The sequence below is a fragment of the Trichophyton benhamiae genome (assembly GCF_000151125.1).
Source record: "Trichophyton benhamiae CBS 112371 chromosome Unknown contix00378_25.r1.exp, whole genome shotgun sequence".
NCBI lineage: Eukaryota > Fungi > Ascomycota > Eurotiomycetes > Onygenales > Arthrodermataceae > Trichophyton > Trichophyton benhamiae.
Window position 1 is genome coordinate 114,320 of NW_003315106.1, and position 20,829 is coordinate 135,148.

The window sequence follows — 20,829 nt, forward strand, 5'->3', positions numbered from 1 at the left end:
CTTTTCATGTGTGCACGGACAATTGTTAGGAGGTTGAAACAGACGGATTCAAACGTGAATCCTTCATTTTTTTTTTATATTCTTTGTTTTTTTCTTTATTTTTTTACTCGGAAATGAACACTCACCTTAGACTTCTCGGTAGCGAGATTTGAGATCTTGCTAATTAGGCTCATTAGCCCGCGAGAGCAGCCCATAAGCATATCAATCTTCCAGGATGGTAAGCGAGAGGTTTTGAAGAAAAAAGAAGAAAGCAACTTGGGCCGCGCACCTCCTCTAAATCGTCGTCTGCTAGCCATGCATTTTCTAGGGTCTCTGCTTCTGAGCTGTCTTCCATAGCCGTTCGTCCCATAATGTCATGCGCAACGAAGTACATGACGAAGAACTGTTTCAGCATATGGCCTTCTGCCGTTTTCAGGGGAAGCAGGTTTAGGAGCTGCATACCGCCGCGAAGGTGCGTTTTCCATGATGGTGTGCATCCGTCCGATATCTAAATAGAGACAGAAAAGGGGGAAAAGCCGCGATTAAGATTATTGCACGCAGGAAGTTGGATCATCTACTTTTCATAAAGAAGGAATGAAAGGTGAAAAATGAAAAAAATGAAAAAAGTCGAAATGGTGAAGGGAGGAAGGAAAGAAAATAGGAGCATACATCGTGAAAGCAGAGCATCAGGACCGTTGCAACGGCGCCAAAGCTTGGTTTACGTTCGTTAATTTCCTTTTGGAGACCGGCAAGGGCGCGCTGTTTATAGATGTAGGCTTCTTTCTCGAATTTAACGTTTCCGAGTCGATAGAACTGGTTCGCCGCGATAGCGAGCAGGGTATTGCGAAGTGGTGCATGCGACAGAGCGAGCGGGGTGACCAGAGACAGATACGGGTTATAGAACGGGCTTAGCGAGCAGTTGGGCCCAATACCCTCAATAAAGTAGTCTAGCAGATAACGTTCAGTCTGGGAAAAGGATGTCAGTGGGTGACCCGGCGGAGCTCGCAGGCTCGGGACAAAGGGGCACGTCCATCTTCCCGCCCCGTATAACTGGGTTAAACTTTCGGGTTCTTCCAGCGGCCGGTCTGGAGAGCGACCAAAGTCCCAGTAGGTCGTGTTGAGGAACAGCCAGCGACCAGCATACTGGGTGATGGGAACCGCCTGGAAGTTCCGCTCAATATTTTTCCGATCAGACTCTGGTTTGGCACCTGTCTCGTGAATATTAGTCTGCCTGCTCGAGTAACAGTAGCGATAGCTACCAGAATAATTGTTTTAAGAGCAAAGAAAAAGGAGGAGTCCAGTATAAATCACCTTCACGGCCGAACCGAATCCCTCTCTGCAATGCATCTTCTTTCCAAAGCAGCTTTAGCCCCCGGACGCAGTCGAGATTCAGCCGTACGCATCGACTGCAGCGCGGTTTTTCCTCCGTACATTGCACATGCTTCTCTGCGGCCGACCAACAAATCAACCCCGAGATTTCCAGTCAGCATTAACAGGATCATCAAAGCCACAAAGGAGAGGAGTACAGAGGAGATACAGGGAATCCCTCCCACGGCGGGAGGGAGGCTGCATCTCCGTTGATGCATGAAAGGGGGGGTTTTCGTATGGACTGTACCCTTGCATGTCCAGCAGCCCGTCCGACGTCGACTTTCGGGCTGCTTGCGCTGTCGCCGGGTCATTGAGACGTCGCACGCGGTCTGCCGAGCAAAAGAGACGCAGCTTGCATTCCAGCCATGAAAATAGTGAGAAGCCCGCCTGTAGGGGAGAAATGTGAATGCGAGGTCGTTTTCTTCCTGCTGCGAAAGTTCGATGTCGTTGCTTTTGCGTATCGATTGATGACTAAGCACATGCATCTGGAAAGGAGGTTGATATCCGAAGGCGAGGATGACAGCTATATTCTTGGAGGCAGTAGGTAGGTAGGTATGTATGTATGTATATATAACTACGTAGCGGCAGGGCCTAATCTAGATCTATCACGCTGGTGTCCCCGGACTGTATCCTCCAGATCTTCCACCGGGCGTCTTCAATGACTTCTTGCTTGAGCCATCTACTCATCGAGATGGAAATGCCATCCTTGTCATGTCCAGCACCGTCGTCATTGCTGCTATACTTTGCACCGTCGATCCATGCGAAGAGCAGCCGTAGCTGCCAGAGCCGATCTCGAACCACCTCTTCACTCACTCCGTGGCAGGCTGCTGCAGAGATGAGGTTACGCATAGTCCGGTTGAGAACAAGCCTTGTATCGACAGCGGTAGGCCGCAGCCAGGATGGTGGACTAGTCCTGTTTCGCTTCTTTCCGCAGGAGAGTAACTTCAGAGATTCATGGAATGGAATCTGCGGCAGTACAGCCATTCGCTCAGACATATCCAGCGACGAAAATGCCGGGAGATCGAATATGAAATCCCAGATGTGACGTGGTGGCATGCGAGCTTCGCCGGGGCCCTTCTCACTAGGCTGCAACGAGGCATGTAGACTTGCAGGAGGCATTGCGTAGAAAGGGCGCGTGTTTCTTGGAATGGCTGCTGGTGGCGGAATGTCCTGGGCATCGCTAAGCCCAGCAATCGTGGTAGAGAAAACTGATCGCTCTGAATCATGATGGTTGGCTCGCCTTCGCAAGTAGATTGACTGGTCGCCATCCCGGAACTTATTCCTTAAGCTCTCATTGCTGGTAAAGTCCAGCGTGATGGTCCAGTGATCAGCACTGGCGATCTTTATTGAAGACACCTCGTCCAGCTCAGGTAGAAGGCACGGGGCGGTAGCTGTTTTCACCTCCCCCGTACTAAGCGTCAATGACACTGGAATCGTGACGGGCCGGCGCGTATCAATATCCCTGGGTATCAAACATCGAGGTTCAGCAGCCAAGACCCATAGATGACGGAATGCCTGGAGGTGGCAGTTGTTGTCGAGGACACTGGTCGGGAAAATTGGGTATAACGAGCAGAGAAGGGAGGCAACAGCGATATTAGAGGTACCAAGGGTGTAGGTCCCTCCACCCAGGAAGAGCATACCCAGCGCCATATGAGTTGCCATATGGCTGCCGTAGTGAGTATCACCATCAACGCGTCCATGCAAAGAGCGTAGCCGGCGGAGTGTCACTAGATCACCGGACCCAGCCATAACTGCCGCAGCCGAGAGTGCAACGATATCTTGACAATTTCGTACGGAGTTCTGTGTTAATTTGGCGTCATAATTCAATGCCGATATTCGGCAAATCCTTATGAATTGGTCAAGATGTGCAACAAGAAGGTCTCGTGCTTCTATGGACCCCGACCCTGCAAATCGAAGACCCAAAGCAAAGCAGAGCCCAGCGACAATATTGAAGTAAGGCATATCGTCGGTGGTAAGTCGTTTTATGGCAGACAAACGGTACTTGTGCCGGTAAAATGAGGGTAAGCTCTTTTGTATCCATTTCTGGCTCGCATTGATGGAATCCCACATGATAAGATGTCTTGCCAGTGTTCGAAGAAGGAAGATATCAGGGCGAACGTAGTCGAATTGGACTTCGGTATCCGGTATATCAATCTTCTGGGCCAAAGCTTTATCATTCGTCTTCATGAAAATTATTGCAATCGCAACTGTGGCTCCTGCTGCTGCTTTGTCGAGAATATGGACTAAATTAACCTCCTTCGTACCCACTGCCAATGCAAGCAATCTCTCCACGATTCGCATATCCTGGAGACCTTGAAGATCGCTTCCCTTTCCTAAGTTAACAAATCCTAGTGCAAACCCAGCAGCAAGTCGGTACCCTTCATATCGCAAAGGCTCCTGGGAAACCGAAGTCTCTTCTTCTTCCATGTGTTCGATTTCGGAAAGCATCACTTCGCTCATGCGGCGATGTTGGGAATTGCAGTAGAGTAGCCCTATACCCATTATACCAGTAGTCTGTGTCAAGGGCGATAGATTGAGCTCAGCTGCGCCTGGTGGTAGCATTCGTGTAACATGGACAGAGAGTAGACGAGTGATCAGGGTATCCATTGTTCCTAGATAGGATACGGATAATCCCAAAAGTAGGCCAATAGAGGTCATGGTATGCTTAGGGGTCAAGTACTTGAAAGCTACCCATTTAGCAAGGGTTTTCAAATGTCCATTTAGCCCCAAAGCCAATAAAAACCCAGCATGTCGGTTAGTGAGCTCATTTGGTTTATTATAGAGTATCCATGAGGTGTCAATCCCCTTGGCGGATTTCGAGATTGCCAACCCAGTGGAAACTCCGTTATGGAAAAACGCCCAGCATGCCTTTTCTTCCACAAAAGCTGATCTATCGGCGCTGATTGTAACATTTGATGGCTTCATAACACATTGCAGTGAGAAAGATGGGATTGGTAACTTTTCTGTGAGCAGGGGTACACGCCCGTCGAAACAAAGCATAGCTCGTCCTGCAGGAATGGACAACGTCCTCAGGGTCACTAGCTGGACGAGCTCTTTTTGTGCTTCCAAAAGATCAGACTCAGACCAGTCGGGCTCGGGTGTGCATTCTGCAGTTGGAGCTTTCATCTGATTAAGAATCCTTGCAGCCTCAAAATAGCGTCTATCATCACGAAATATCAGTTTAGTGATCCAGTGACGGTCAGCTTCTGCAGAAATCTCAAACGAATTGGTCGAGCTACTGTCAAGAACTGAATTTCCGATACTGCGGACATCTCTATGGGCATCATGAGGCTGGATGAACTGGGAGCGAGAAGCTGGGAGTTGTGGAGTCTCGCTAGATGTAGAAAGAAACAAGTCCTCTCTATCCACAAGCTCGAGTAGTGAGGAGCCCCAGGAAAGCGGGGGATCTCCCTGGCAGTTGAAAATGGCTTCGTGGAGGGGGGTGCTGATGCCGTCTGGAAGAGTATCAATCAAAGAAGATGTGATTCCCCAGCGAAGTAATAGGGCCACTCGTTCAGGAGCAGATTGCTTATTTCTAACTTCGGAAAGGAACCCAGTAAGGGCCAAAGATCTAGGAGTTAAATTCACTGCTTGGTCCCATATCTTGCCACTTCCAGGCGCGATAGTCGAGCTAGATACGACGTCCATTAGCGTTAGGAAGGAAGAAGGGGTACGCTGAAGAGTATTCTCAACGAAGCTGAAGATAGACGGAGGTGTAAAGGGCTCCGGGGGCAGGTCCAGCCCGGTGATGCGAGTATCTTCGAACGTCCACGCGTCAATACTGGCAATCTCTGTGCCGTAGTAGCTACCCTCTTTCCACGTCCAGGAATCCCAGCCTAACCATCCTCCTATCTGAGCAAGCACAGGAAGTAAAAGCCCCTTTTCAGAACGGGAGTTGTCGGTGTTGGCAACTGATAGTTTAAGCTCCTCACGAAGGAGGTGCATTCCAACTAGGATGGTACCAAGGGCCGTCCTTCGTGTACCTTGGTCTCGCGAAATAGCAATGGGAAGATAACCATCTCCACCAGTAGCAGCCTCACCCTGCGGTGATGAGAGAAAATCCCGGGCAAGCTGTGCGCACCGGGTGATATATGTATTCTTGTCATTTGGCTGGGTTTCTGCTTTGTGGTCGTCAATTGTCCGGTGACTTTGGGTTCTCTCCGCTGAATTTTTAGTATGTTCTTCTCGTATCCAGTCCCAGGCTGTGGTTGACATCCATGATGCGCAGATACCAGCTGAACCTAATTCCTGGTCAATCATACTGTGCCAATCTGTCAAGTCGATTGAGCTTCCAGTGCTGGATCGCACTAGGGCCCCTCTCTTTTTCTTCTTCGGCAGAACTTTAGGCTCCGTAGTAATATCGTCGATGAAATAAACTGCCATTGAGAAAAGGATGACCACCAAAGCGGTCCACTCCAGGTTTTCTTCCCTCACATCCCTTGAACGAAGCCACCTGAGAGCTTGCCACCACCCGATATGGACTCCATCCCCAGCCCTTTCGGCATGCCGTAAAACATATCGACAAAGAGAGAGAATTCTTCTCACAAGAGAGTTAAACGGCTGAAGCTGGATCTGTATTCTGTGCTTTCTATTCTGTTCATCGGTGATATCTACCTTTCCGCCGGCAGTTGATTGGGTGAGACGACGCATATTTAGGGGCGTCTTGCAGAGCACCCGTCCAAGTCCTTCTTCACGGAGATTTGACGGAGTTAACTCCATGGATATATTGGACGGCTCATATAGAACTAGACTATCTGGGAGTTCCACCCTCACCAGCGTGCTCCATGGGGCTTGGAGCGTTAGTTCACCTCTACCATCACTGGTAGAGGAAAGTACAAGCATTCGAGAAACGCCCCTGTCGACCAATTTGCAGCAGTCTAGAACATTTGAACCGTGACGAACATTTAGTGCACGAACTTTGTATGTTGAGATATCATTATCCCCATTTTCATACTGACGAGCTTGAGAACCCAAATTCTGAGCACTTAGGGTTACAACAATCAAGTCTTTTGAGTTTCGATTGAGGATGCAGACTGCCAGGGGTATTGATTCGGGATCCTTTAATGTAGATTCATCAGAAGAAGCCAGAGTAAAAACTTCAAATGGACAGGTTTTCTGGCTGTATGGGAGCGCGTTGGTTGATATAATTCCTGAAGGCACACTCGCTATCTTCGAAAGGATAACTTCACGAGGGAGATTGGACACAGTTTCCTTGATTCCCATGCTTTCAAACCCGTCGAAATCACCTCCGTTATTTAAACTTTCCAGGAGTTTATCAACAGGCGCGTCCAAAAAACTGCTGCCATTGCTATAGACAGACGCAGTTCCTGGGGGAAGAGAACCTCTTCGGTTAAAGCTCTGACTAAGGCGAAGGCCTGTACCTCCAAATGACTCCCCCCTTCGGGACCCGCCGTGGAAGGAGGATTTTAGTTGGCTCCCGGCAAGATCAGAGAATGTTGACCTATCATTGTTTGCCATTAGGTCACTACGGGCAAGTAGAGAGCTAACTCTTCTTGACGCTTTAGATGTCACACCGACATCTTCAAACTCCTGTCCAAGGTGTGAAGCAAGATCTGTAGCTCCCTCCTGTTTACCTTCAAGATTGAGTTGCTGAGACGCATTTCGCCCGTGGCCTGGCCCACCAAAGCTTTCCCTAAAACTCGATGGCCCTGGGCCGACGGGTGTCGACGTACCGGTAGTAATATCAAAGTGGGAGCTTCGTCGTTTTGAGCGAGTATTTGACAACTTTCTCCGCTGATTATAGGAAGATATAGGGGATTCCCTGGGCCTATATTTTGCAACCCATATATTGTGCAACCCTGACTTCGGATTTAATGTAACTAGTAATATCAGAGGAGAGGCGCCTTTTGTGAGCACCCCCGAGGGTATTTCACTAGTAGGGGATACGTAAAGAAGCTCCTCAGTTTGGCTTAAGATGTCAGTTCGTTTGTGTAGTTCATCATCATCATGAGGAGAGGAAGTGACTGCCACGAGTCCCATTTCTGAATGAGGGTCAAGGAGAGAGAATACTCGGGGTGCGGAGTCATCCTTTTCAGTCTTGAGAAGGAATTTTGAAGGCTGAGACGGAGAAATCGCTAGTAGGGACCGGTTTCCTGTTCCACCAGAGAGCCTGAACGATGCAGCAGAGTGTCTCGACGTGGGATGCCTAGGTTGGGAAGAAACAAAGGAGTTCGGAGGAGCTGGTGGAACTGGCGCTTCATGTTTCTCAGGCAGTTTCCGTTGGAATAGTAGTCCGTTTGGGGTAGGCCATATCGAGTCAAGCTCAAACGGCAGTGGAACGACATGGCTGTCACCCGAAATGAAGAATATGTGAACTTGGGACTTTAGCACTACGACAAGTGCTCTAGAAGATTCAGTAATATTTTCATTTTCAATGGTCCCCAGTCCCGGCACACTGCTAGAATCCGTTTGGTCCTGGATAACCACCTTTTTGCGTATCTTTCCGTTTAGACGGCTTTGCTTGCTTGTGACAGAAGCAGCCGTATGTCCCTGGTCACCGGCCTGGGCCGCTGCGCTATTTTCTAGGCCGGCCCCGGTCCTAGCCTGCTTTGCAGCGTTCGACTTGCCCGCCGGAAAATAGGTAAAAAGAGCTTCCACGATGCTCTCCCCTTCCACTTCAAAATTGAAGGACCTCTTAACAATCCCGCCGCGCGACCATACAACACACTTGTCCGTGTAGAGAAGCTCTTCCTCTATTATCCCGCCATTTTCATTTTCTGAATTATAGCATCGCCAGGTATAAGTATCCTCAGGCGCATCCGCAGGCAGTATTGACTCTGCAACCAGGTATCCGAAAGCTGAAGGTTTGTGCAGGCCCAGAGACGTTATAGTAGCCATGCTTCTTAACCACGAAAAAATGGCTTTGAAGCCACCCTCAATTCTATACACATATCCGTACAGCGGAGATGCTTGTGTAAAGAAGAGAAAGAGAGTGCGTTTTCTTGCTAGGATTTCAACCTTAGTGATGGGGGTGGTGGTGATGGTGGTGGTGGAGGAGGTTGTTGTTCGGCCAAGCGTCAACAAGCGCGCGTATGCGATTTTGACGCGAGAGCTTCCAAACGCAGATTTTGTGGCGAACTCCAAGCTTGCGACTGAACAAGAGAGACAACCACTGTCGACCACACCCAGCAGACGGAGTAGCCAGTGTCGTTGCTTGAGAGACGAAGGCGCAGATCGTTCAGTCCTTTTTGAAGAATTGGGATGCTTTAGGGTGCATCTGAAGCTGTCACTAACTACTCGAACCTCGCGAGGATGGGCATCCAGTCAGACATGTCCAAAGGCGCCTTCGACCCTCTTGTTCGACCTCGCCCTGATGGCCTCCAGCTAAGGTACTCTCTCATTTGCATGCTGATTCCTGAATTAACATGTCTAACCGCTGCTTGTTTAGCTATCAATTCCCTCATCGTGTGTACGATTCGAAGGTTTATCCAATCCAGAGTCCCAACGGATCAACTGTGATAATATATGGGCATGACTTTGGCATAAGAATACTATGGCGAGGAGGCAAGAGCTTCAAAAAGCAGAAGACTCAGCAGGATGGCGCGGAAGCGAAAGCCCCAGTCAATGGCGTCGACAACAATGACTCGATCATGATCATCGACTCAGATGATGAGGAACCTGCTCCTACACCCCAGCCAGAAATCGCGCTTCCAGAGTTCGAGGATGATGAAGAAGAAATTGACCCTTCACGGCCGTTTGAGAACATCATTCAATACCTTGATGTCAAGCTAGATACGAAAGTTTTGGGTATTGCAGTACCCAGCATTCTGCCCGGGGCAGCACGCTTCCTCAGCTCGATATCGCCTATTCTATCAAACATGATAGTAGCCACCGCCGTCTGTAGTGACTCTTCGGTGCGCATTGTTGCAGTCCCGCTTATACCTCCCCCTCCCGGCACTGTAGATGCGGAATTCTGGAAACCACAAATTATCAGCCTCGGAGAAGGCTCTGTCCAAGGGCTTCCTGCCACAGCCGCCATAACATTTACTCGGCAAACCCAAACAGACGAGGATGGCAATCGTCGGTCCCAAAGCCGAGGCCGCGCCATGCAAGATACTCCACCATCTGTCGGAAGTTGGGAAATCCTTGTAGCCATCCATACATCTGATCTGTCAGGCAAACTTTCCGTATACCGTATCCCCTTCGATGGAGAAATGGCACAGGGGAAGTTATATAGCCTCTCAACTGAGCCGCAGTTCCCTATTCGGCAACAATTCCTCAAGTCTCCGGCTAGCAGCATATCATTTTCTCCTTGCCAATACCCTTCAGAGCGCCATTCCCAACTACTCTTGTCGTTTACAAATGGCTCAGTTAAAGTTTACTCCTGTCTTTCTACACCACAAGCATCCAACCTCGATAAGAAACGCTCTGGGACAAATGCAGAAACCGGTGACGCAACCGGGCGGTGGCTCGTTACTCTCTATACTGACTTCGACCAAGTTCCTGGAGAAGTTCCTCGCCGCAAAGGAATAGTCGATGCAAAATGGGCCCTTGGTGGCAAAGGTGTCTTTGCATTGCTCTCTAATGGGGAATGGGGAGTCTGGGACATTGACAGCTCTCAAGGCGACAATGCCCACCAAGGCAGATCAACGAGTTCACTCAGCTCTTTTGCGATAGCTGGACGCGTGGGGCCCTCAGAACGTACTGTACGGTCTCAAGGCCATGCTGACACGTCTGAGTCCAAACCCGTTCAATTCGCTCCTCTAACTCCGTCTACACGACGTATCCGAGAAGAGGCATTGTTCAAGGGCGTACCAAATTCAGCAACTCAACATGCAACTAGGGGCAGCATTTGCATAATTCCATCAAACCAAACCTGGGATCAACCCGCCGATGAATCAGTGCTCCTTTGGCATGGAACTCGTAATGCATACATCCCAAGCCTTGCTGGACTCCGAAGAAACTACGGTAAGCAGGGGTTATTCGGCAACAACCAAGCTGGCCCAAAACCCACCTTGATTGAACACATCAATTTGCTCGGCGAGGTTCAAAAGGGAATACAGTTCCTATCTCTACCAACGCCTGCAAACCAGTTCAATCTCACACCGATACCAACCATCCTCATTACCGCAGAGCGCAGACTCATCATTCTGGCTGAAAACCTATTGGACTCGGCAGAAGCGAAGCAGAAGGCCCAGCAACAGGGCAATGCTCCTGTGGTCAAAGAAGATGACCAAACCATGCTGCAGCGAGGAGAGCTGGATATCACTGGCATGGGCCGCGTTTTGGCAGGTATGGCTGCTAGTAGTGAAGCATCATTTGGACGAGGCATGCAAACCAGCAGCTTGTTTTCTTAGCCCTCCACCAGCCAGGATCTAACTTCGTTTTTGATACCATATGTTCCCCGATTCTTCAATAATGCTTGAAAGGGCTAAATGATTAGGACTACACTTTACGATAGAATTTCAGATCTTGAACGATATTCCCCAGATATTCCAACGTCTTCCGCATGCTCTGTTTGTGCTATTTTCTCCCTTGGATGTATCATATCCTTCGCGACGCAGGGTGGAGCACAAGGCGAGATTCAATGCCTTGAAATTCAACTATTTCTTCCTTCGGGATGCAAATGGTGAATAAGCTCTGTATTCGACGCGATATATCAAACAAGCCAGCCCACTCCGTCCCTTCCTATTCCATTGATACTCGTTTATCATTTAACCGGGTAGGGGCCGGGCTGGTTCTCATCACGTATAGCTTGAGCGTGGCAACTTTGCTTTTCCTCATGGCTTGGTGTTACTTCACGATAGACGGAACGAGGACAATTGGAAACTCTCCATACTCCAATCCAGGCCGCTTGTGGCTATGCTATCGTGAAGGGTAACACCATGAGATACAGATCAGATCTTAGGAAACATTTCGCTGTCGTAAATATATGCAACCAATAAGAAACAACTTTTATGTCTTTTATGCATTTTATGTAATACATAAACCTTATTATTAACATTGGATAATAAATGCCAAGAAACTCTAACCAGAAACTCGGAAAAGTGGGTCAAACGTCGTCTTAGTCATCGATGTGGCTGAGTCGCGTGTTTGTTGTTTGGTTTTTGTTCGACTATCAAATTTGATTTACAGCGAGTGTTTGAGAGTTGAAGGAAACGAACACAGACCCGAACAACAAGTGTAGAGAGTAGTTTTTTTTTCTTCACCGTAACAAATTGCGAATGCAAAGAATAAAGAACAAGTGACACGATCATAGGGATATCTATACTAGCGAGGAAAGAAAAGCGATAAATGGTTGCGCGGACGGGAACAAGCGAAAAGGGGAAAAGAGAGGTATCAAGCAATGTGATGGTTGGGCTAGGTGAGCTTAGCTCGGAGCTATGCTTAAGCTACCGAACACCTAGCCAGTCAGGATTCAAAGCAGATATGTTGAAAGAAAAGAAAAGAACGCAGTTTGCGTGGACGGCGGGATGGATATCCTTGATTGCTTGCGTAGGAGACGAATGCAACAGAAGAAGTAAAGGTACGATAAATATAACTGAACGAAAGAAAGGGCAGCCTGTAAAGCAATTTCAGTGCAATGTCGTAACACAGTATGAATACAGCTAAGTAGCCGTATAGATAGATGGTATTAGGAACAGAGAAGTGGGGGAGAGGAGAAAGGAGAAAATGGAATATACAGAAAGGTATAAATTGGTTGAAAGATAGGAGAGGCGACACGGAGAGAAAAATAGACAGAGGAAAACAAATGTGGTGTGTATACCCATGGATAGAAGAAAGAAGGAAAGACATGCTTGCTTTAAAGATTGCTAGACACGATGGAACGGAATGATAATGATGGAACAAAAGAGATAAGAGAAAGGGTAAAAAAAAGGAATGAAATTAGCTGGGAAAAAAAAGGGGCTGTCTAATCCTTTGCGAGGTATGGCATGGTAAGTAAAAGTACAATTAAAACAAACAATCAAACAAAAAGGCAGGCCAGGTGAGTGGCAGAAGAATAGGAGATCTATGAAGGCGGAGTTGGAGGCGGTCGTCGTTGAGGCATAGGAGGTCTATCAGGTGTAGGCGGCAACTCCTTATCTCTCTCGGAGCTATTCCTTACAGCACGGATGGTTCCATTACTGTCGGCTGGGTTGCCCAAATGGGTTTGTGATTTATACTCGCCGTCACCGATCTTTGGGGAGGGAATTGGTGGAGGCGCAGATACCGGCGGCGGGCTAGCTGGTTCCCTTGCGGTGCGGAAACTGTGTCGTCTGGATTCCATGCTGGTCCACCGTTCTTCATCCGCAGGGGCGCCGTCTCCTTCTCCTCCTCTGCTCACGTTGCTTCGTCCACTCCGGCCCCCTGTGCTGCTATTCTCACCGACTTCTTCAACAACAGGTAACGTTGCAGCTGCACCGCCATTGTTGAAGTCTGCCGGGGTACTCACAGTCTTTAGAGTTCGGGATGGCTCCGGGTGTGCGGACTGTGATTTCTGAGCATCGGTGGATTTCTTTTCCGCAGATGAGGCGGCTTCGTCGGTTGTGTGGGTCTGGGCAGCTTCAGCAGTTTGCTTTTCGCGTTCTACCTGGTCTTTGGATTTGGTGATACTTGTGATGAACTCTAGGAAACGCTCTCCGTAGGCTTCGGGCGGGATAGGCGAGATTTGGGAGCTGTTGTGAGAAAGTCCCTTCCAGAAATGCTCTGCTTTCTTCACCATGCCATACTATTGAGCCGTGTGTTAGTATAGTTTACCAGTTTAATTTCAGCGGTGAGGCGCATGCAAAACTTACATGAGTTAAACAGTCAATAACACCAAGATAATATATCTCGTTACCAGGATCCCCGTTCTCGTTCGTTGCCCTAAATCCACCGTCATCTGAGTAGAAGACCAAGTTCTTCCGTTCATCCAGCACTTCGTCCGGCATCTTGGCAGTGGTATGTTCCATAGGAACTGGTTTCTCGCGTTTAATCATTTCTCTTAGCTCTCTTGCCTTGCGCGCATTTTCCAGTCTAGACGGTGTTCGCATAAGCAAGTTTGGTTGCTGTTCATCTGCCAAATCACCTCCAGGCTGGAAGATCTGGAGCGTCCGATCACGGAGTTTCTCCTCATTTCCCTTCTCCACATCATGGATTCCGATCAGGAGGGAATAATCCATAATCTTTAGCCGTTGAAGCAGGCTGACATCACGACGGAGCTGGGCAAGGAAGACCTCTCGCTTCTCCTTACCGCAATTTATATGGCGGTTTCTTCGTAGCCAATTGAGATCTTTCAGAGTGGCTCGGGGGTTTGCTACTAGGTCTTCTTCCTTGAAATCTCGACCGATTGTTGATCCCTTCAAGTCATACATTTGATGGATGTCTCGATGGGGCGGGAAGAGGTTGTTCATGACAACAAAGTGGATCTTGCGGCCATATGCCATCTTGACACGGTGTAGGCCGTAGAACTGGGAGATGAGGGTATTAGGGTTGTTTTCGATGTGTGAGTAGTATTCACGGAGGATCCTGCGGAGGAGTTTGTGTTCGGCATGGTGGATGGTTTTGATGATGTATTTGTAGTCACGGGAGAAGTAGAAGAAGCTGCCACTTTTGCCTGGCGAGCCTAGTTCGGAGAGGATGTATTTGCTGGTGAGGGACATGAGGTAGTCTGCCGGGTCAAGCTGGAATTTGGCACGCAGCCGACGAAAGACCCAGGGTGCATAGTCTTTGAACTTGAAGTCATACTTGGCCGATGGGGTCAACTCGTTTCCAGTACTATCAACTGTTAGTTCGGTACACTCTAAAAGCAAATGAACGTATAAGTGTATATACATACATATCAAAGGAAAACTTATGTTTGGCATCAAAGTCTGCATCTGTGAGGTCCCTGTCAAGCTTGGCGTTGGTTCTTGAAACGGTGAAACGGATACCTGTCAGCATGTTATACGCGGTCACCCAGTTGACGTGGTGCTGATCGACTTTTGTTCCGACGATGACGCGGTCATCGTCTTCCTCCTCTCGCCGCTTTCGTTTGCTGGCCCGGCGCTGCTTGAACGCTTCCGTCCATCTGGCGGCACCTTCGTCGTGCAGGGCTTCGTCCAAGTGAGGTTCTGAATGATTTGAGCGTTGGGAAAGGCGAGGGATGGTAAACGAGCCACGGCGGAGAACAGAGGTAGGAGACGAGACACGGTCGATGGGTAGGAGGGTGTCGTCAACGGCGATGGGAGTAGAGAGTTCACGGCTTGCTCGTGATGAGGAATGGCGTGGCACCTGGAGGGTGTGTCGGTGGATGAGACGGCCGCCCGGCGGGCTGGAGGGGGAAGTAGGTATTTCTGAGTGTGCGTTTGAAGATCCTTGAGGTGCTGGAGAGGAGTGTCGATAGGTGATGGGCTGTGGCTCTGGAGCGAGGTTGTTGGTATCAAGAGTTGGAGGTTTGGGTGTAGGAGTTGTGGGTTTCGAAACTGAAGTGGTGGTGGTGGTGGTGGTAGTAGTGGTCGTAGTAGCGTTGGTTGGAATAGGCGGTGGTGGTCTTGTTGGAGCAGGCCCTGCGTCTTCGTGTTGGGACGAGGAGCTTGGGGGTGTCAGTTCCGCTGTGGATGGGTATCCGGTGTAGTTGTGAAGCTGCGAGGCCTGGTAGTTCGTAGTAGTGCTGGGTTTCGAGCTAGGTCGGTACGGCAGTGCAGCACCATTGATAGTCCCCTGCTGGCCTTGAGCCTGGCCAGTCCCGTTCATCCAGCGTTCGTGTTCGTCGGCAAACGCTTCGTACGCTTCGTTGTGGGCGGATGCGCCATTGGTGGTGGTCGTGGGCGTTGTTGTTATTGCGTTGTCCGCCATCGAGTTGCGAGAGGAGACGGCACGCCCGTTCCTCAGCGACGAGTCAACGCTCTCTGTACGGTCTCGCTCTCGATCTTGGTCTCGCGAAGGAGAGATGGAAACCGTGGCTCCAGCCTTTGAATTTGGCCCCCTGGAGCGACTGTCAACAAAGAAATTCGCCGAAGCGGTGACTCCATCTCCGGTATCTCCGTTGTTGAAGTCTGGGTTCCACAGAAAGGCGTTTGCAGCAGCTTTCTCGTGCGGCTGTTTGGACGCAGGATGAGCAAACAGAGAGGACGCCTGCTTGGTTCCCGGGGTATGCTGGTTGTGCTGCTGCTGTTGATGGCTGTTTGGGGTGTCCGGCGAGGAGAGAGCCGGCATGGTTTGCGGGAAACTCGACCTCTGCGAGAGGGCTCGAGGCGAAGGAGGCTGCTCGATGACCAGATAATCGACTCTCCAGGATCCTTCGGCCTTTTCGTCTGCGCCGGCGAAGGCTAACATGTGTAGTGGGCGGTTTGAAGGTGCGCTTCCAGTGCGAGCAGGGCTGTCTCTCGACTGGGGAGGATTCTGGGGGGGGGGGGGGAGGGGATGCGGTCAGACACAGCGAGCAGAGGCTCTCATGCCCATCGGCAGGCCGGGCGAGAGAAGGCAATATGTACACCGCACGCAGGCAAAACGGAAGAGGCGCCGCGAGAGGGCGATGCAGTCGAGGCGAGGCGGCAGAGGGTCGATGACGGAGTTGACTTGACGGTTTACTGTGCGGTCTGGCTTAGCAAAGCAGGGAGTGAGAAGGACTCTGGGAGACTCACCGGCCGGACGAGCAGCTTCTGGCCGTCGACTCGTCGTCTCGTCTGGTCTTCCACCTTGCTTGCCGTCGTCTGGTCGGAGCAAAGCAGCTGGCGATGGAGATGGGCCGTTGAAGCTGGTTTCGTCGTCGTCGTCGGCGTCGTCGTCGTCGCTGGGGAGTGTCAGTTCGCTGGCGGCCGCCAAGCAAGAAACATAAAAAGTCGTTCTTTTTTTTTTTTTTTTCTCTCTTGCGCTGTCAAGCCACAAAAAGGAACCCTCCGGCAGCAAAGAAGAAAAACACTAACTAACTACTAGAAACAGGGGGCCATCAAGTGAGCGCGAGATACGAGCAAGGCTAGGCCGCGCTGGCTGACGGGACACTGACACGCTGGGAGTCGGTTCAGTCGTACGTCGTCGTTGCTGGTCGTTGTCGTTGATTTGGCCCTCGCTGCAGGATGGGACTAACTACGGGCTGATAGACGAAGAGCGAGTAAGACGAGACTGTGACAGTCACGGTGATGGTGATGGATGAAGAGAGACAGACGGATTCTACTCTGAAGGAGACCGCGAAATCTACCGAGTCTCCGGGCCAACACAGTTCAGCTGAGGATTGAACCTAAGATAGCCCAGCCAGCCAAACAGACAGGCACAATAATACTACCAGGCTATTACTGCAGACATGGATGCCCGGTCATGGTCCACCCCTGGGCAATCCTCAATCTCGCTGTCTTGCTCGCCTCGTGTTGGTGCGGAAGCGGGCCAAAAGTCAATGGCGCGTGGTAGGATTTAGCGTGGACAAGAGACTTAGCATCGCCTGCACTGCCACAACCTGGAGTCAAGATATAAAACTGTGATTTGGCTGTTAGGGCTCCCGGGTCAAAGGGGGTGTTCCATTTAACTGTGGATAACTAGGAGATGGGATCATTGAGACACAGAGCTACATATGTTACAAGAGAGAGGGTACTCTAGCTATTTCGATGCAGGCATGGGAGAGCCCATTTCTGCATCCACTCCGAATTAACAACGTCCCGAATACTCGCCCTCTCGCCAGGGAAATACCGAAGCATCGGTCCAATCATTTGGAGAAAGGCCTTCTTCTCCTCCTCGTCCGGATATTCCATTTTATATCGTCGTCGAGCAGCAGTGACGAACCAGTCATACCGGTCTTCCAGGCTATCTCCAGAATTCGGAAACTCGATACTCACACCGTCTTCGGTGAAGAACTCTGCCCGCTCCTCCCACCGGGACCACCAGGGCTCGGGGAACTTGCCTAGCGCGCTGGCCTGGTCCTGAAGAATACCGCCTCCCATACGCTGAAGAGGCCTCCCCCACCGAGAATGTCGAATACAGTGCATGCCAGAGTCCAGATTTCGCTAGGAAAGCACAGACTCTCTTCCTTTTTGTGTTCATCAATGGAGAACGCTTCTGGAGGGACGATGTGAGGGAGGGTGCGAGAAATCATCTGCCTCGTCTGGCTTGGATAGTAGCTGGAAGTAAAGTCCGATAGCATGATGGGCAGGTGAGAGTCCATAATCTTGTCAGATCGAACTGATAGCCGTATTGGCCAGTATACATGAGTAGGGACACCCACATCCAGTGGCTGACGGTCGACTCTGACAACAGGTTTCGTAATGGGTTCTCCAAACCGTTGATACAGCGTTGTAGCATCTGTTATCTGCCTGATATCCTCTGGAAGCCGTAGTAAAATGTTACCGCCGTGGATATCTACAGCGACTCAACAACGACATATGGCCATATAATAAGTTGGTAGCAATAACTAACCGCCATGCACAATCCCCCGATCATGCAAGGACTGGACAGTCAACACCAGTTCTGCAATGATGGCTCGAGCAGTAGAAAGATACAACAGTTCATGAGCAGACATCACTTTCGACACTCTCAGACTGCATAATCCCGTCTCCATGACAAGGCATCGATGAGTTCCATTCGGGCCATGTTCGACAAAGACGTCTTGCAGCTGTCTGATCAAGGGCATATCACGAAGTTCAGCCATGATCTCCTCCTCTTGGTCAGTCGAATCGGCTGTTTTTATCTTGACTGCTACAAGTTGTTGCTTCACCTTGTCTAAAGCCAGCCAAACCGTTGAAGAGCCTCCGTGCCCTAGAAATTGGACAATGTTGTACCGCCCATGACACAGCTGGTCACCGATTTTCACTGGATGATAGCCACCGGGACTGTACCTCTCCAGCCGTTCACAGCCCTCGATGTATTCGTATTTGGGAGTGTTGGATGTAGCAGAGTTTTCTTCCATCCTGAGCCCAGAGCTGCAAGTACGAAAGGCTCTCCATGATAGCTTTTTATGGCATGAATAGCTGGGTCGAGTCAATGAAGGAGGTAATAGGAGTTGATATCTCCATCTACCTAGTAAAAGACGCGAGCTGGAAGAAAGCATCTAGCATCTATCCGGTAGTAGTCTGCCGTATTCTATAGTGAAAGAGAGAGCTATAGAGAGATGTATTTACGACACCTATAACGAGCTGACAGGGTGTATCTGTCCGGGATAACCCCAAGCCTGGGTCCCGAGCAAAGGGAATAAAAATAAACAATTAACTAGATTGAAAGAATGATAATGCTTGCTACTTGGAAGCACTCCTAAAGAGATAAAACTTCATGCGAGAACACCGAACTAGTGTAGGTCAACTCTTTTAGGCTGAATCGACTTGATATGACTCCAGCTGAATCTGACGCTGCCTCTGGCTCCGACATAGACAGAAATTCGGACCGGACCTGCCTGCCTCTCGTTTGCATACCTAATAAACCTGTCCTGTTACTCTTTGCCAGCCTCGTGCATTCCGATATACAGTTTAAAACGTCTCAGGATCACTCGTCATTGACCAGCCTTCAAGCTGCGTCATGATATACTCAGGACAGCCATCGCTCTCTCGTCCACGAGTGAGATGCATAGTGTAGAGCTTGAGCTGGCCAGTTTTATAAGGACTAGTCAATGTTATCGTGTAGCCCCTATTATCAAAGGTCGCTTCATCTCTCAGATCCAGCCCTAAGACGGACTTCTGTGTTAGGTAAGCGAGGCTAAAAATAATGTTAGTCAGCAATTAAACCTTAAATTTTCTCGGATCGGCCCGGAAGGATGACTAACCGACTAAACTTAATTGACAGAGGCTGGACCTTTGGGGCTTCCGCTTTGTTGATGCTCACAATACGAGGTATCTACGGCTTCACTGCTTCCTTCGCATCTGTTTCTGCCACGCCGGCAAGGCCCATTTGACTATGTACTCCGACTCCATAAGCTGCCTCGCCGTGGGTCTCTTGGCCGGTTCAAAAGTCATCATAGATCTCAACATATCCTCCAACGCCTTAAGCTCACCACCAGCAACATCCCATTGACAGCTTTCGGGAGTCTCACCGCGTCCCATGTCCCACATCCGCTGGTGAAGACGGCGAAACGCAGGTGTGCCAATGCGTTGGAAGTTGCTGACCCAGGAACCGTCCTCATTGAAGAACTCAGAGCGACACTTCCAGGAGTTCCACCATCGTTCAGGCATCTGTTCGTAGCCAAGTGTATTCACCATCTCACCCATGATGTCGTCTGGATCCCATGCAAACGTTTCAAAAAGTGGCCGTTCACCCATGGCATCGTACAGGACTACTCCCAGTGTCCATATATCTGCTGCAGTGCCGATGATGCTATCGTTGAAGAAGTCTTCTGGAGGAGCATAGAGAGCCGGGGTATGGAGTCTTGGAGACGTCGTTTTCGAAATAGCAAAAGAGGTCCCGTAATCTGAAATTAGAATCTCAGGATCTGTTATATCGTTCGAAGGCATATTCTGCTTCATAGGATAAACAACATGTAATGGTGCATGGGGGGTGCTAGGCCTTCCATCAAGCCGATGAGTAGGAACCTCGTATGGTTTACCATGTCGTTCGTACAATTCATCCGGACTCAGGTTATCAAATTCTGGGACACGTAGAAGAAAGTTGCCCAAATGGAGGTCTGCCAATTCAGTAGTTAATATACCTTGAATAGGTAAACCAAGCTAAGGAAAAGATACATACCCCCATGACATATATCATTCGCGTGTAAATAGTCCAGACCCATGACGAGCTGTGCCGCAATAGATCTCGCAGCATCTCGAGGAAACATGAGATTTGTACTGTTCTCCTTTGAGCTGGCTATGCTACACCCAGCTGGTTCGCCCACAAGACACTGATGATGCCCGTTAGGCCCATTAAATGAGAACTGGTCCAGCAAGGTTGGTATAAATCGCCTTCCCGGATGCTCCAGGCCGCTTTTTGACAATAGACGAAGAATCTTACTCTCGTTATCATCACTTTCCCTTGAAGCTGCTGCAACAAGAATCTTCAGTGAGACATAACGCTGGCGTTGTTGGTCACGAGCAAGCCAGATGGTGGAATAACCCCCGTATCCCAGCTTGTGGATTATCTTATAGCGGCCATCGCAAAGAGTGTCTCCGACAACAGTTGGATGGTATCCGCCAGGCCTGTATCCCTCCAAGTCCTCCACGTCTGACTGAGGGTGGTATATCCTTTCTTCAGCATCCAGGGGTTGTATTTCAGCCGTTGAATAGTTGGCAAGTTGAGGTCGGGTCAGTAGAGATTTATTCGGAAGCCTTGGATGATGATGTTGAAAGATAATGGACCGAAGAAACACAGATCGAAGAGGTGCAAATCCCCAACTGGCACTCATCATCCCATCAGCGAACCCACTGGCCTAATATATATATTGATATGGGGGTATAGAAGAAGCTGGCTTATCAAATCTTGAATCTTGACTAGTGGTGATATCGTGGAATCATTAATTAAAATAAGAGCCATACATGAAATTTTCTTCAAGACAATAATATTATGAAGTGCATGGCGGCTTCTTACAGCCCAGAATAAATACTCACCGACCAATGAGATATTTGAATAACTATATCAACTTCACAGCCAGTTCCAATTCAATTCTAGTGAAAACAAATA

General features: G+C 49.5%; 6 protein-coding genes across 6 annotated transcripts; 1 reads left to right on the top strand and 5 right to left on the bottom strand.

Moving 5' to 3' along the window:
- Positions 1-172: 172 nt before the first annotated feature.
- ARB_07221 (uncharacterized protein) lies at positions 173-1,469 on the bottom strand (the record flags this gene model as incomplete). The annotated part of the gene is made up of 3 exons (XM_003014613.1): positions 173-487; positions 649-1,187; positions 1,379-1,469. 3 exons carry the CDS (start codon positions 1,467-1,469, stop codon positions 173-175), a joined length of 945 nt encoding a protein of 314 aa, XP_003014659.1.
- Positions 1,470-1,938: 469 nt separating this feature from the next.
- ARB_07222 (uncharacterized protein) lies at positions 1,939-8,639 on the bottom strand (the record flags this gene model as incomplete). Its single annotated transcript, XM_003014614.1, has 2 exons — positions 1,939-8,551; positions 8,611-8,639. 2 exons carry the CDS (start codon positions 8,637-8,639, stop codon positions 1,939-1,941), a joined length of 6,642 nt encoding a protein of 2,213 aa, XP_003014660.1.
- Positions 8,640-8,732: 93 nt separating this feature from the next.
- Positions 8,733-10,664, top strand: ARB_07223 (uncharacterized protein; the record flags this gene model as incomplete). The annotated part of the gene is made up of 1 exon (XM_003014615.1): positions 8,733-10,664. One exon carries the CDS (start codon positions 8,733-8,735, stop codon positions 10,662-10,664), a length of 1,932 nt encoding a protein of 643 aa, XP_003014661.1.
- A 1,652-nt stretch (positions 10,665-12,316) lies between these two features.
- Positions 12,317-15,582, bottom strand: ARB_07224 (uncharacterized protein; the record flags this gene model as incomplete). Its single annotated transcript, XM_003014616.1, has 3 exons — positions 12,317-13,015; positions 13,083-14,043; positions 14,105-15,582. The coding sequence occupies 3 exons, from the start codon at positions 15,580-15,582 to the stop codon at positions 12,317-12,319; spliced, it is 3,138 nt and encodes a 1,045-aa protein (XP_003014662.1).
- A 1,250-nt stretch (positions 15,583-16,832) lies between these two features.
- ARB_07225 (uncharacterized protein) lies at positions 16,833-18,139 on the bottom strand (the record flags this gene model as incomplete). The annotated part of the gene is made up of 3 exons (XM_003014617.1): positions 16,833-17,156; positions 17,180-17,592; positions 17,650-18,139. 3 exons carry the CDS (start codon positions 18,137-18,139, stop codon positions 16,833-16,835), a joined length of 1,227 nt encoding a protein of 408 aa, XP_003014663.1.
- Positions 18,140-19,064: 925 nt separating this feature from the next.
- Positions 19,065-20,557, bottom strand: ARB_07226 (uncharacterized protein; the record flags this gene model as incomplete). The annotated part of the gene is made up of 3 exons (XM_003014618.1): positions 19,065-19,840; positions 19,903-20,019; positions 20,164-20,557. 3 exons carry the CDS (start codon positions 20,555-20,557, stop codon positions 19,065-19,067), a joined length of 1,287 nt encoding a protein of 428 aa, XP_003014664.1.
- Positions 20,558-20,829: the final 272 nt, after the last annotated feature.